The 16,621-nt window shown below is 32.7% G+C and overlaps 2 protein-coding genes across 2 annotated transcripts; one reads left to right on the top strand and one right to left on the bottom strand.

Annotated features, from left to right (window-relative positions):
• Positions 1–8,677: 8,677 nt before the first annotated feature.
• On the bottom strand, positions 8,678–11,566 carry LOC133706171 (uncharacterized). The gene is made up of 7 exons (XM_062131648.1): positions 11,430–11,566; positions 10,972–11,292; positions 10,244–10,325; positions 10,100–10,170; positions 9,945–10,017; positions 9,716–9,851; positions 8,678–9,281 (listed from the first exon to the last, which is right to left on the bottom strand). The coding sequence occupies exons 2-6, from the start codon at positions 10,975–10,977 to the stop codon at positions 9,727–9,729; spliced, it is 357 nt and encodes a 118-aa protein (XP_061987632.1). The 5' UTR covers positions 10,978–11,292; positions 11,430–11,566; the 3' UTR covers positions 8,678–9,281; positions 9,716–9,726.
• A 2,565-nt stretch (positions 11,567–14,131) lies between these two features.
• On the top strand, positions 14,132–16,036 carry LOC133668345 (transcription repressor MYB5-like). Its single transcript, XM_062088123.1, has 2 exons — positions 14,132–14,509; positions 15,197–16,036. Exons 1-2 carry the CDS (start codon positions 14,208–14,210, stop codon positions 15,822–15,824), a joined length of 930 nt encoding a protein of 309 aa, XP_061944107.1. The 5' UTR covers positions 14,132–14,207; the 3' UTR covers positions 15,825–16,036.
• Positions 16,037–16,621: the final 585 nt, after the last annotated feature.

Here is a 16,621-nt window from a genome sequence, read left to right as displayed (position 1 = left end):
TACTTTTAAGATAAAAAAAAAACCTAACATTGCTAGATAAGGATGTTTTGGTATTTTTACTTTTTAATTGTACAATACAATTACACAATTGTTTTTGGGTAAAAAAAAGAGGCCATGTAAATAGGGGTATTGATATCCTTTCCTTACAGTTTTTTTTTTTTTTGTAATTACTCGGGTTTGTCAAGGGTGATGAAGTAATTTAACATTTAATTAATATTTTATATTTAAAAAGTTGTTGCTGCATGCTGTACATGCGTCAATGCGTGAGAAGCGCCACAAATTTTTATTAAGCAGTGCGAAAGACGCCTCTTGATGGTGGAAAATTATCTTCCTCCTTCTCATTTTGTGCTCCATTGTGTACTCTTCTTTTATGGCCAGCGCGTGTCATCTAAAGGTGAGTCCCTATTTTTATTGCCTTTTTAGATTTAGTTCTTTTAGTTTTAATTGTTTATTTTTGCTCTTTTTTCTTTTGTTAAAGTTTTATGATTTTCAATTTAATCATTCAATTCTAATTTCTATATATAATATTTTTCGGTTTGGTCCTTCTACTTTTGATTTCTTATTCTGTTATTTTTCCCTTTTATTAAAGTTTTTATACTTTCAATTTTATCTTTCAAGTCAATTTTATAATTTTTGTTTTTTTAATAATAATAAAAATTTCAATTCGGTCATTTTTATTTTGATTTCTTGGTTTTTTTCCTTGATCTTTTTGTCATAATTTTTATAGTTTTTAATTTTATACTTCAAATCAAATTTTTGGTTTTTTTTTCCAACAACAATAATAATCATAGTTTTTAAATCCGACCCGGTATAATGATCGGGTCAGATGAGTTGACCCGGGTCAACAAAAGAAAAAACAATGGCCGCCGAAAGGGCCACTGTTACTCCACCTATGATAATCAAGTTGATTGAATCAACAAAACATCAGATGCCATTAATGAACCATAATAACCATCTTTTTTTTTTTCCAATACCAGACATAAAACCTCCTCCCTCTCCAACGAGACAAAACAAAATAACATCATAAAAAAGCAATGTACAGATCCTCTTGAGGACATGAACTTCAGTATCAAGAATTAGTCATCTCCATGAAGAATAGTATCTTGATAAACCTTGCGTGTGTACGGACGTATTCCCTGCATTGAATTGCAAAATTCTAAGAGATTGCAATGTGTAAATGTTGCTTTGGAGTATTGTAAAACTGTCGAAAGAGAGAACTCTAAGAGAATTAATGAGTGATAAACTGAAAAAGAATTAATTGAAAAACTAAACCAAGAAAAAACAGAGAAAAATCAATTTAGAAAATTTAAATTTATTTTGGTTTGGTTCTAGTTTGAGAAGGTTGAAACTGACTTAACATTAAACAAAACCATTTAAGTACTTTGAACTCAAATATTATTCTCTTGTGCTCATAACAAAGAAACTAAAAAAAAAAACAGCATCATAATACATCCTTAGGGGAAAAAATATCAAATCTCATCCCTCACTCCTAAAACAATACAAAACATTTAGGCCAACAACTAAAACCTGATATAAAAAGGAAGAAAACTAACTAAAACCAAAATCTTACCAAAAAGAATTAATCAAAATAATCTCACCATGTCCCTGCTTTTCGGCCACTGAACTGGCACTTTATACCCATAGGAAGAGGCACCAAACACCTTGGATTTGGATTTTTTGAGAAGGTTTTGAGGTAGTGGGGTAGCAGTAGCAGTAGCAGCAGTAGTAGTAGTAACAACAATAATAATGGTAGTCATAACAATAATTAATAATTATGGTGATAATAGTAATAATTGTGATAACAATAGTGATCATAATCAAAATGACTTTGGAATAATGTATTTTGATATATTAGTTATTTTTCTCTTCAATTTAACCCTTTCAACAATTTTTTTTTCTTTTTTTCTTGTAACAGACCCGGTTGTACGCCTTGATCAATGTTAAAAGATCCCAACATATTCTCTTAATTTGAGAGTAATTTTTTTAAAAATCTACCAAAAATTTGGCAGAGTTTTGTTTGTATTTAGGATATCCTAAGTTATCAACTAGTATCAATATTCTTAATCAACCCATCATCACAATGTCCCATAAATTTGGACCTTCTATCAACCATCATAATTCAACACCTCATACAATCCACACAATATGTGTGTGTGTGTGTGATACGAGTAAGTTCAATATAAACATAGTCCACATATCATATCATAAAATTTAAAAGAAAAAGGAATATTGATATGCAAAGAAAGCATTACAACATAATAAGTGTTCTTAAACATTTCAAAAGAGTTAATTACAAGATAACTAAAGTACTACATGCTAAGCTGAATTTTTATAAATATATCAAGGTTTACACAAAAGCATACTACATAAACGCGTTAATTCCCTTTTGTTTAAGTTAAATATTTACATAAGCTTTCCAAAATAGAGTCCTAAACTAATGATCTCCCTATGTATTTGATGGATTTGTTACATAAATAAACATACCATTATGTTGATATATATATATATATATATGCTCATGTAATGTATATAAATGAAGTATTAATTTAATCCTTAAGAATTCTAACAGACAACTTATATTTTGCTTGTAAATCTTTTAAACCCAATTAATCACTCATTTACATATTCTTAATTTGAATACTGTTATTTACTTACATGAACTGGGTGACCTTGCAAAGTCTAATCTTGTGATCCATTTCCCGGCAATCCTATCACAGATGCCAGCCAAAGCTAATATTGTAATTCATCTCCCGGCAATCCTATCATGGATGCTATTAGTCGAAGCTAATCTTGTAATTCATCTCCCGACAATCCTATCACGGATGCCAAAGCTAATCTTATAAATATAATAGACTTATATTTTGCTTGTAAATTTTTTAAACCCAATTAATCACTTATTTGCATATGCCAAAGAATTTTAAATTGTATAAGTGTAAATAGGAGGGAAAATCACCTGCTCCGCCTGTCTCGTGACCTCCCCTAACAGAAGATCCAATCCTAGTTGCTCCTCCTGAATCACAAGGAAATTTTTGGTTATGATTCTCCTTCAAGCCGATATTATAGAGAATCCATATTCATTCATTACTTATATGTTACTTTATATGAATGTTCATTTCCTTATAATAACAAATATATATATATATATATATATATATATATATATATTAGGTATATTTTCAAAATTAGTATCTCAATGTGCAAGTGTTTGTTTGACTCAATTCTTTTATATTCTTCCATATAATATTCACGTGAAAATCTACTGTTATTGTCTAACTTTGAACTGTTACTGTCTAAACATTAAATTGTTACTGTTCAACTGTTACTGTCCAACCGTTGTTGTTTGAACTATTACTGTCCAACGGTTGCTGTTTGAACTGTTACTGTCCAACAGTTGTTGTCTAGATATTGAACTGTTATTGTCCAAATGTTACCATCCAACCATTGATATTTGAACTGTTACTGTCCAACCGTTGCTGTCTAGACATTGAATTGTTATTGTCCAACGATTGCTGTTTGAACTGTTACTGTCCAACAATTGTTGTCCAATTGTTGCTGTCTGAACATTCATCAGATTTTTAACTATATCTAGAGTTTTAGAACTCCATTTTAAGTGAGATTGATCTCATTGGAAAGCTAAGACATGAGGCTACAAGTTCTCTGAAGGAAGGAGAACCCAATTTTGCCTCTAAGATAGTCAAAATTGCTCATCAACTCATCAATCCTACTGCCCTACAGAATCAGTCACAACTCAGTTTCGGTTGGTAACCCATAACTGGAGTTCTACATCTCTAAATTGAGCAAGACTAGTTTTTTTAGTTAGCTAACATCCAAATCTACAATTTCTATGAGGAACCCGATCCTAATTGCCTCATCCTCCTACCCGAAATCTCACTGAAAGTCAGGAGACAAGTCTATCCAGATTCGTCTCCCACTTCCCTTCACACAATACTTTCATAACTACATACCACACATGAATTAACTTAATTTTAACAATAAGTTCCCCCCCCCAATTCATGTCTAAGAACCCTAACCTATAATTCAATATCAAGACATCAACTCATTATCGAATCTGAAATGATTTTTTTAAGATCATGTTTAGAACACCTTACCCGATATGAATTAAGATTTTGATCTCCAACCAGTTGAATATTTTCAACTCCCTCCCTTCTTTTCTTCTTGTTCAATGTTAATCCCTTGCTTACAAGTGTTTATGTCATCTATAAACCCTTAATCTTGGATGGGTTCTTGAAATTTTAGTGTTTCTCTCTTGATTTTTCAAGAATGGGTATAAAACTCTATATTTTCTCTCTTTATGGTTCCTGCAAATTTTTGGTGAGGAGAGAGTATTTATACTTTATTTTTTTTTCTCTTATTTGCATCTAGGCCCTATTTCCTTTAAATTCATGTATTCCTGTCTTTTATTTAACCCTACACATGAATTTCTTCACTTTTATTTCTCATGTAGTTAGTTTCTAATTTAAGCAACATTTATTTATTTATTTATTCCGGGGTTTACATTTCTTATAAATTTTTTTATCCATTGTCCTTTTGAATAAGTGTTATTCCTTTTCTATTTTGTTCTTCAATTTTAATCTTTCATGTATTTTTTTTATTTGATCATTATTCTTTGGATTTTTTATTTTTTTCCTTAATCGTTTTTATAAAAGTTTTATTAGTTTTTTTCTCTCACTCTTTAATCCAGGTTTATGGTGTATTTGTTTTTCAATTTTTTTCTCTTTCTTTCAATTTTTTTCCTTTTAGCTTGAGTTATTTTTCTTTTGAATTAAACTCTCTAATAAAAAAAATCTAGCTGGTCTCTAATTTGTTTTTTATTTTGATTTTCACCCTCTTTCTTTTAATTATAATTTTTTTATTTCAGATCTTTCTGTGTAGTTAGTTTTTTCCCTTGATATGTTCTTCCATATTTATTGACCCTGTCCAATTTTTTTTTATCTTTTTGTTTATCCAATTTAGTGCTCTCATTGTTTTTCTTTGAGATATCATAATATTTTTTGAAAAAAAATCCGATTGACATCGTTGTTTTTTTTATTATCTAATTAAAATAAAACTAATTCATTAATCTCCTTTTGTGTTTGTGTTATAATTCAAATCATTAATTTATCTTATTTCTTTAAAATATATTTACATCACCTAGACATCATTTATCACGAACAAAATACATACCGTTTACATCATTCAATATTATTTTGTCATAAAAAATACGAGCCATGCCTAGTCATAGCTATCTATGACCATTTATGAAACCGTCAAAAGGATTTTAATATTAATATTAATCAACTGTTCTGTGACATTTTTTTGGGATGAGTCACAAGTGAGGTAGCTGTATGGATTTCTTTGTCTCTGCATATTTTTAATTTGTAACCTCCATGTAGACTCTGGATCAAGCAGCCATGAAAGACGAGGAAAACAGGAGTATTTTTTATACAGAGGGAGGCCCATAACCTCACCTAATCTGGCATGGAGTTTTTCATGCAATCATTCAGCTAGAGCCTAGAGGCCCTTCTACATAACAAATTACAGGTCTGAGGTATCCTCTAGCTACTCTTGCAAGTGTTGAGTTTTTCCAGTTTTTTTACCTATCTACGTACACCTTGATATGCCATGTAGCTTATTCGAGACTTTTGGCATGGAAAATTTGTGTAGATACTTAGATATGCTTGAAGAAACTGCACAGGTCTTGCGGCAAATAAAATAAAGATTTATCAAGCCATGAAGCAAACATTTTCTATAGGCTGTTGAATAAAAAATACATTAATCTTCATGTTTCATGTATTATAATCAAATTAAAAGTAGTTCTAGACAATATTGTCACCTTCAATGCCTTTCATTTTCATGTATAAACAATCGTAGGGCTGTCTGAACTGATGAAAGATGCCTCTTGATCAATTGTTTTTTCAATTAAGCTTTGGGAGACCATCACTATAATTCATGATATTGACCTCCATATGAGATTATACTTGAGAACCAAGTGGTATCCCATGAATCTCTTCTTTCCCAATTATTCGCAATATAAGACTTGGTCATAAGATTCATTAGGTTTAGAAACTAATAGGTATTATTAGATAAGATCTAAGATATGATTTATATTATTTTTTTAAATATTCTAACGAGTAAAAATTCTTTGAACTTGAAATTTGTATAAGTTTATATTACCTAGTGCTATTAATTTTATGAAATAAAATGAAAAATATTAAGATCGATTCAAACTTGTAACTACTTAATCAATAAAACTATAATAACATGTAGAGGTGCACAAGAAAACGAGATTTATAAGAAAAGTTGTATCAATAAGTTGTTTCTTATTCTACATATAACATGATGTGCAGGTTTAAACTAAAAACATTTTAGTAGAGTTTGTTATTGAATAATATAAATCAAATCTTATAATTTTATCTTTTATATACGGTGATTTTCATCTAATTTAGAGAAACTAACTTAGATGATTATTAATTCAAACAAGAAGGCAATAAATCAAAAGAAATCACAAACAAATCCTCACTTTGCAAGAAACGTAATGCTTGCCAAGAACCAAATTTTCTTTTCCAGATCTTCTCCATTTTTTTTTTTCCTAATAACGTGAGCAAACAGTTTCTATCATGCCCATTACCAAGCAATTTCCCAACAACAACAAACAGAGACCAAAAGCACGACGGGATAATTTTTCTCACTATTTCCAGACAATGATTAATCACTTTTCCAGACAATGACTCCATCATTTGAGTCTCAGACCTCCTACTTTTAATAATTTTGTCCCAAACTAATCGATATCTCTTTCATCAATTCGCTGTTATTGAAAGTTGAATGAATATGCCAATTCGAGCTGATTTCCATGCACGCCCTCGTAAATTCTCATTAAATCCCCCCTCCATAAAAAGTGCCAGCATAAAGCTCCATAATGCCCTAAATGGACGAAGTTTTTTTTTGTTTTTTTATTCTTATTTGACATTAATGAAGCTGTAAATTGGAGCTTTGTTTTGGGAGGAAATAGCTAGCCAGCATATGTAAATTAGACAGAATCTTTTAGCTGTTGCAAATAACGAGTGGAGTGAATGAAGGGATGAAATCGTCTAATATTAAATGCATTTGGGACAAAAATAAAAAGAAAAATAATAGGGACATACATTTGAGGTTCCCCCTTTAATTTTCCAACGTCGACAGTTTATTCTTCTCCCCCAAACGGCAAACAAAAACCAGCCAAATTCTCACTTTTAGGCATCATGCCCACAAATATTGAAAGCAACATTTTGTACATTTGACGACAACACCAGATAAAAGACCATGAACAAAAACCATGAAAGGCAGCACTGGCCAGCATGGTTATCAAAACAGAGAAAAATTAGCTTCTTTCACCTTTGTTGAAGTTGGGAATATTTAAGGTTAAATTTGTTAAAGTAATTCAAATTAACATAAAAAAAATAGAGAGAAAAAAGCTAGAATTCTCATTAATACTTTTAATAAATAAAACTATAACCGGTTGGCTGGTCTGCAAGCGTGCGTGGGTTCGCAGGTTTGGTATAGTACCTATGCAACTAAATTACAGAGGAGGGAAAAAAACGGAGACTTACCTACGTTCGGTGCTGGCGAGAGGTGCTGCTGGGGCTTGGCTTGTAGTTCTGGAGTTTCCACTGTTCACGCTTACTACAGTTCCTAGTAATTAAATTACAGAGGAGAACAAAAAAAAAGAAAAAAGGGGGAAAGAAAACAGGGGAACGAAGAACAGGGGAGAGAAAAGAGAGTAAATTCACTTAAAAAAAAAGAGAAGCATAAACCAAAAGAACAGAAAAAAAGAAAGAGGAGGAGAAGGCAGAAGAAGAACAGTGGAAACTACAGAACTACAAGCCAATCCCCAGAAGCACCTCTCGCCAGCACCGAACGCAGGTAAGTTTCCCTTTTTTTCCCCCTCCACTGTAATTTAATTACATAGGTACTGTAGCAAGCGTGAGAGCCCACGCACGCTTGCAGACTAGCCAACCGGTTACTGGTCTAAATCAGTAACCGATCCGGGTTGGCTGGGTCTAGCTCAATCCATATAGCTGGGTTAGACCCAACCCAGACAAAAAAATAGAAAAAAGAAATTGGGCCGGGTCTGAGCCTTAGACCCAGTCAGCCTGGTCTATGTTTGTTACACACCTTTACATCTTGACCATAATTTTTATACTTTTTTTATTTTGATATTTAGTTAAATAAGCTCCTTTTGATATCATAAAATTCCCAAAATATTTGTGAACCTTCTTGGAGTTATTTATAGACCACTCCCACATTTATTTATTTTTTTCTTGTATATTATTTGTTTCTGCTATATGCTCAATCTACATACATTATTGTTAAATGTAAATTTATTGTGCAATGCTTTTTTTATTCTTATTTGAAAAGAGTAAATAGAAAAGGTAAACAAAAAGAGAAAGACATATTTTTTTTGTTTTTTATTCAATTAAAAATACAAATTCTTGCAAAATTATTTATTGACATCAGAGTTATGAATATTACACCTTTTGGGTTTGTGCAATATTTACAAATGTTAGAGTTGAAAATATTTATAGGTAAATGTTCATTAACGTCAAAGTCAAGAACATTATAGAAAAAAAACAACAACAAAAAATAAAAAAATAAATTTTTAACTATTTAAGACAAGATTAGTAATGCAGCTTACTTCATGTACGACGTTTAAATGATGATAATATCTTTCCTTTTGAGTAACCAGTCTTGTACCATAAAATTTTTATTGACTAGTTAGGATTTCTAGTGACTATAATACTAGTCGATGACTTTGAACTAAAATAATTTCTCAAACGAGATGTAGATATCTATTCTTTGTCCTATAATTAACAAGATTATCAGCTTTTCCTATTTTTCATTTCACCCACAAATAGAGAACCACTCTGAAGAAAGGAAATTCAGCACACAACACTCGCTTGCTGAACACAGGCAACAGCATCCCCATGAAACAATGACATTGCTCGCCGATGCAGTAGGAACTTGGACAGGACACAGCCGCTTCCCAGAGAGAACCATGACATGGCCACCGCTGCAGAAGAACAAAGGATGATAGATCAACTTGGAGGAAATAATAATGAATCCCAACAATTCCAAATGAGCTAAGAAGAGAGGATAGATTGCAAAGCAAGTTGCTGCTGTGGTTCCAAGGATGACAAAGTTGAAGCTATGGTAGCAGATGGTAACATTTGCTGAATTTTTCTCAACAGATTAATCATTCGAATGACAGTTTGCTCTGTTGCCAACTCTTCGCCTGCACATATGACCTACAGCAACAAAGTAGCAATGACTAGGAAAACTAAAACAGGAATTAAACAACAGCAATATTCAATTTCCAAATGCAAGAGATGGAGGCAAGCAGAGCACAGAAAGGGTATTGATTGTTTGGCCCTGAAATTTTTTCTATCAGACCTGTAACAAAAGGCGTTTTGTTTAGAATATATTTGTGCACTAAAATACACGCAATGAAAGAAGTATTAAGGATGAGATAGAACAATAAATAATGTGGAAGACTTCATATAACAATCCAAGATTCATGCAGGACGCCAGAATGGTCCATGCAATTGTTCGCTCGCTCTTTTAGAAGTAGCACAGAGATCAAACCAATCATTCATGAATATCAGTTCAGGGAGGACAGGCCCTAAGCAGAAAGCATTATGAACCACCTAGGCTCACGTAAGAGAAAGGATAAAATAAATACCCGTGCTGCATCTATGCTATCCCGATGAAACTCGCATATTTTTCCAAGAGCTGAAACAGCATTGTCAAAATGGCATTGTATTGTCCGAATGAAGTGCATTGGGATGACTTATTACAGCATTGAACCTGGAAAGTGCCTGTGCAAAAAAATACGACAGCAGATTACCCTTGACAACAGATGAAAGCAACAACACCAAGAAGAGCAACTACGCGAGTGAATAGTAAGCTACCTCCAGCAAGTGGTTTAAACATAGATCCAGATCCACCAAGCCCCGCACAGATACCAATTCCATAAACAGCTGCCTGAAAAACATGGTGCTCATTTATTAGCAAAACCAACATTCACTAGAGAAGTAAAATAATAAATGTACTTCACGGGACACACCTGACTAACATCTGGGTTTTCATCATTAATTGCAGGCTTCCAGCAGGAAAGGGACATAGGTACCATAATATCTGTACCACCAACATGAAGAATAAGTACATAGAGAGTTCTCAATCAAAGTATCAGGAGCGCGGTGGTGCTTACTTAAGAGCAGCTTCCTTACAATGCTCGTCAAATATACAAATGGCGATTCTCCTCTCTTCTGATGTTTTATTTTATCCATACCCTGCAGAGTCAATTTACCCTATCAGCAAGGCAAAAGCAAAGCGTTTTTCTGAGGTGATTGTGATTCTTCATGCATGCCTCGTATTGTCAAACATGATTAGATCAAGTATGTTTAATCACTGTGTTTGGAGCCGGTTACCAACATCATTAACTAAAATGATGCAGTATAAAATCCTTTAACATGAGGGGCGACGGTTGCAAGCTAAATCTATCTATATACATTTTCATAATTTCTTATACCCATAATTTCTTTTTCCATTTGAAAAAAACACTCTTTATAGTTCCCAGACAGCTGCTGTGCATGTCAAGTGCTCTAGCATAAAGCTTTTTCAAGGACTGAAGAAAGAAAGGTTAATGCAAGCAGAAGGATAAAACCGCAAGGATGCCTAAGGTGCCAGGATGACTGTTGAGCTGCCAAATCATCATTGAGAAAGAAAAACAAAATCCAACAGAGACACAAAAACACTTCAGAAGAACATAAGACAAGCACACGCATGAACATATTCAAGCCGTGGAGAAGCTACCAGAACAGAGGCCCTAAAGAAAAAAAGATGTAGAAGTAGCAAAAGCTAAGTTTAAAGGACAGCATGAGAAATTTAGCCTAAGAACTGAAGGAACAAATCGTAAAATATTGAAGAATAACTTACCGACATAGGTGTTATGTAAGATGGGAGCTCATCAAAGAAAGAAAGGTAAGAAAGAGGCTTCGAAGGTTTTGATCATCAATGTGCCCAAGCAATCACCAGCCTTAATTTATATATTTAAGAAAGCAATAATCCATTAAATGATCAAAAAGCTCATCTTCTAGCTCATTTTCTTCATCAAGCGGCTCCCCTTCTTCTGCATCAAAGTCCTCTGCTTTGACCCTCTCCGCTCTTAATTTCTTGTTTTCTAACTGAGCTGGCTGTGATGACCTGCTTCTCCACAATGGACCTTACTTGGCTCTCATCTAAAAGTGATCCGGATACCTGATGAGGGAGAGAAATCCTAAATTAGCATAATTCGAACTTACAAAACGAAGAAGCTTAATACAGAACAAATAAAAATCAATTTCATTTTTCATTCAGCAATTATTGTCCACCAGATCATAAATGAGTTATAATACCAAAGGTTTTCCTGACTGGAATGACAATTCCTTAGATAGAACTCTGTTCACCGGAATAGTGATTTTCCCCCCTTCCAACAATAAGAAAATGGTGAACTTGCTGATGGAGTAATTTGATTTTTTTTTAATAGGAGACATTAATCATGGTGCAATTATTTAGAAACAATTCAGTTTTTTGCCTATTAAGAACATAATATAAAAAAATATATTACACTTAAAAGTCAAATTTGTTTAAAGTATGTTTGGGTCAATGCTAAGACATTCATACCCTAAAAAGCAGAAAAAATAAAACTTATAGCTAGAGGTAGTTGCGTATTTTCAGGCTAGTTTTTTTAGCATACAGACTGGGTCTTATTACATGTTTAAACAACAATATAAAGACTTTCATACTCTTATAAGCATAAAGAAAATAAAACTTGCAATCAATGATATTTGTGCATTTTTAGGCTGGCATTTTTGTAATAAACAGGTTGTATCGAGGGCAATTTGATCTTTAATAATTTATTATTCATTAAAAAACAACTTGTTGACACGTGCGAAACACTATAGTGAATGGACAAATCTTGTTCCTTTCATGCATATTTTGTAATGTCACTCCATTTCCAAATACCTCATTTTAGGACAGCATTGGAAGCAGCTCACTGTGTTCTTTTTAGCGATGTTGTGCATGTGGACGGAGGAGTAATGATTAGGCTACAGTGAACTTTTTTTTTCTTCTTTCTCTTTTCTCTCTCTCCTCCTTGCAAAAAAATGAATTTGTCCTTTCATTTGTTTTTTGCATCTAATTTGTTCCTCGTTCATTTAATTCCTATTTGTTTAATTTTTAATTTTTTTTACTGATTATTTTATTTATTTTAGTCCCTCTTTATTTGATTTTTATTCTTTTGATTTCTGTTTTTTCTTTATCTATTTTCTAATTGGTCATGAGTTTTGAAGATTAACAAGAGTTTACTTTATTTTTTTTTTTATATCTTTTTTTAAGATTGAGTTTTTTTTTTTTTAATTTCATCATTCGACACTTGATTTATTGAGACTTGATCTTTGTGTTTCTTTTTTTTCACTTTTTTTATGAGTTATTTCAATTCTATGTCCATGGTCACGAGGTTAGCGGGTTACCCGTGTTGACACAAATCTTTTTTTTTCACTGTTTTTTTCTTAATTATTTTTTTTTAGTTTTTCATTTGAACATTGGGTTTGTTTATAATTAAGCTTCATAGTTTAACCCAGATGAGCTCAGGTTGGTTCTTTTTTTTTTTTTTTTTTACTTTTTTACATTGTCAATTTTTTTGTTAGTTTATTTTTTGTTGTTGCTTTTTTTTTTAATTTGTATTATTTAAATCAGTCAACCTTATTAAACCTAGTCGAGTCAATGACTCGAGTTTTTGATTTTTTGCTTTTTTTTAATGCTTATATACTTGCCTTTAACATTTTTTTATGTCGGGAAAAAATTGAATATGTAGTCCATTATATTTGTCAGCAACAAATAAATCCAATTACAAATTTAGAAGAAAATTCATCATCACAATATACACTAGGTGATCTGATAAAAGGACTAAAAATGAAGGGTCATAGAATGAAAATAAAAATTAAACATGGTTTCATTTAGAATAAAAATAAGGAATGAAAATATATATTTTTAAAATGATATATTATTCTATATATTCATTGTATATCAACATCTGAATCACTATTGTTTCCGTGAATAACAATGATAATAATTTTTTCTAAAAACTATTGTTGGTGGTGATTAAAAGATTATTGTTTGCCTTATTTTTATTTGTATTAATCTCAACCCTTTAATTTAAAAAAATCATCTTTTTTTATTTCTTCTTTGACCATAAGCTTGAGTTGCTCTTAGATATTTAGGTTATATCCCACCATAAAATAATATACGTGCAATGAAATTTATTATATAAAAATAACTTAGAAACACATGTATAATATGATAGGATGTAACATAATAGTTTCAAAGTCAATCCAAATGTTAGGTCAAATAGAACATAAGAGATTGTTTGGAAATAAATGAAACACGTGATTGATTGACCGTATTTTTAAACAATATCTAAATAAATATAATCTAAAAATAAATAATTGACATTAATACAAATAAAAATAGAGAGAACAAACTAGTATTATATCAAAAGACTTACAAAAGTTTTTAACCTATTATTATCATTAAATTACAATTCTCATCCTTTTACTAACAATAATTTTTAAAAATATATTATTGTTATCATTATATTATTATTATCGTTATTAATATCACTATCATTAGTATAATTGCTTCTATTACTTTTATAACCATTACAATTAATAAAATCATTATTTGTTTTTATCTTAAAAATTAGTCACTGAAGATTTTAGAATTCATTCTATTTCTCGTAGAAATGAAAATATCATCTTGATTTTCCAATTTTCATTCCGATTCCTCAGTTTCCGTTCCAAATATCCAATTTCCGGAAATAGAAAACACCTAGAAAGTTCGAAGATGTTAAAGGACATGGATGATGTTGTAGGGCTAGAGGCTCACTAGGGAGGGCCCTACCTGAACAAACATGAACTTGAATTTTATCCATTCGAGTTTAACTCTAAATTATTTGGGATCACATGCTAAATCCCGCCGCCCATCCCTGTACCATTTAATTACCATCTGTCCACGTCCGACCTTTCCACTTCCTTTACCTTCACGACTTTGCTACATACCCTTCGATTGTTCTTGTTCTTGGCACAAAACAAGATCACTGTATTAAATCGGGAGTCAAGATAATATAACCAGAGATGAGGAATCTATCCTCATCAACTTCAACAAGGAGCAGGAGTGTACCCACACCATGTTGTAGCAAGGTGGGCATAAAGAAGGGGCCATGGACACCAGAAGAGGATGAGCTCTTGGCAAACTACATCAGGAAAGAAGGTGAAGGGCGATGGCGCATGCTCCCAAAGCGGGCAGGACTTCTTAGGTGTGGTAAGAGCTGCCGCCTCCGCTGGATGAACTATCTCAGGCCTTCTGTTAAGAGAGGGCGTATTGCCCCAGATGAGGAAGATCTCATTCTTAGGCTTCACAGGTTGCTTGGTAACAGGTATCTGTAATATTCCCTGTGTAATGATCGGATTTTATGGTCTCGATCGGGGTTGCTGATTCTTTTCTCTCTATTCCCATCAGCTGGGACATCCATAATTAGGTTGATTTGGATCTCTCTCTTGTTTTTAATTTATTCTGTTTTTTTTAGGGTTTTGTCATGCTCTTCCTTCCTCAAATTAAAAACTAGAAGCTTGACTTTCGATTAACACTTTAAATTGTCTGAGAAACGTAATTGGTGGGCTTTAACTTAAAAGGGCTTCCCCGTGTTTATCTCTCTTACCTTTCGCGCAATCCGAGGTTCTATCATCATCATGAATCATGATGATCCGATCTCCATCTTTTTTGGAACAGCTATATATCCATACATGCACGTACGTGTGTGCACGTATTTATGTTTTCTTTTTCTTTGATAATCGTCGTATTTATGTTATTGTTCCTTTTGTCTTCTTTTCTGGTTCCTATAGCAATAGCGTTCAAAAACTAACTCCAATGTATTGTATTACTTTATTTGTCAACGTTTTACACAGTTCGATTAATAGAGACTAGAGAGTAGATGGGCAGATTTAGCGCTATTGGAAGTCGCCTTTTGGTTTTCGAATTTGAAATAACTTAGATCATTAATGCTTGCTAGTTAGTACTTTTGTCTGTCAATCTTACTTTTGTTTGGTTTTCCTTCTTGGAACAGGTGGTCTTTGATAGCTGGGAGAATACCAGGGCGCACAGATAATGAGATTAAGAATTACTGGAATACCTGTCTCAGCAAGAAGCTCATTAGCCAAGGAATAGACCCTAGGACTCACAAGCCTTTAAAACCTAACCCCGGTTCCTCAGAAATTGCAAATGTTCCAGTCCAGAATTCTAACCCTAAATCTTCTCCACTGGATGAGAATGGGAGGGTCTATCGAGCTGTAGCCACTAGGGTAAGTGAAATCTTTACAGTGACTAACCTGGATCAGTCTCCTAACCAGGTTGCTGCTGATGCTAACGAAAACTGGCCAAATCGTGATGGTTTTAATATGGGATCATTACAAAGTGGTTATGGACGAAAAAATGAAGATGATTTCATTGAAGATATTGGAAATGAGGACACTTTCTCCTCATTTCTGGATTCCTTGCTCAATGAAAATGTGTTCGTGTATCAACAACGACAACAGTTACAGCAGCAAAATATGCTTGGACCTTCTTCTAAGCTTGCGGTTTCTTCTTCACAACTTCTCAGTCACGCAAACATTTGGGAAGCTGAAGTCTCGCCTCCAATGGCAGCCTTAGGTGACAAGGGCGTGGGTGGGGCTTCAAATAATCTTCCAGTTTGAACTCAATCCTGCACCACAAGTGCTTAAAGAAAATCAAACGGGTGTGATTAACGGTATGTACTAATGTAATTGTATTGTGTTGTTCCAGTAATTCAGTGTGCTTATAACAATATTCTTGCTGTTCGAAATTCTACGTGTGATGATTGTTTAAGGTAAAATGTATCACGTACTGTATGCATTGCTGTATATGAACTTTGTTCCATACTAGCCAAGGTCAAATTAGTGTTCTACGTCTTGCAAATTATGAAATGTATGCGGTTCAATCTCCCTCCCTCCCTCCCTCTCCCTCACACACACAAACCCTATTCTCTTTAGTTCATTCGGAAAGCCTGTGGATCAGACTCTTAATTATGACAGCTAATTCTTATCGATATGTTAGTGAAAAGGTAATTAATACGAGGAAATTTCTTTACTAATACAACATTTATAAACAAGAACATCTATAATTACATTAATGTTTATGTTGGCACTCAGAATAGACGACAAAGACATAGACAAAGGGAGCTAATATATAAGAAACCATATTTTAAATCTGTGATTAAAATGTAAAAGAACACATTGCATTGGAAAAGAAGCTTTCGCATCGTTTGAAGGCAATTTAAAAGAAATTAAATGAAAACAAAAAGAAAAACCTAGAATTTTGAGTTAAAATGAATTTCACCCTCGAACTTTATTTTTTATATAAAAAATAAGCTTTTTTTATTATTAATTTTGACTGCATGTGATAATCTAAAAACACAAAATGTGTCATGAAAATACATGATTTAAGAATAAAAAATAAAAGGATTAATGAAGGG

Source organism: Populus nigra, chromosome 11 (assembly GCF_951802175.1).
Source record: "Populus nigra chromosome 11, ddPopNigr1.1, whole genome shotgun sequence".
Lineage (NCBI taxonomy): Eukaryota > Viridiplantae > Streptophyta > Magnoliopsida > Malpighiales > Salicaceae > Populus > Populus nigra.
This window is presented reverse-complemented; position numbering and strand designations above follow the sequence as displayed.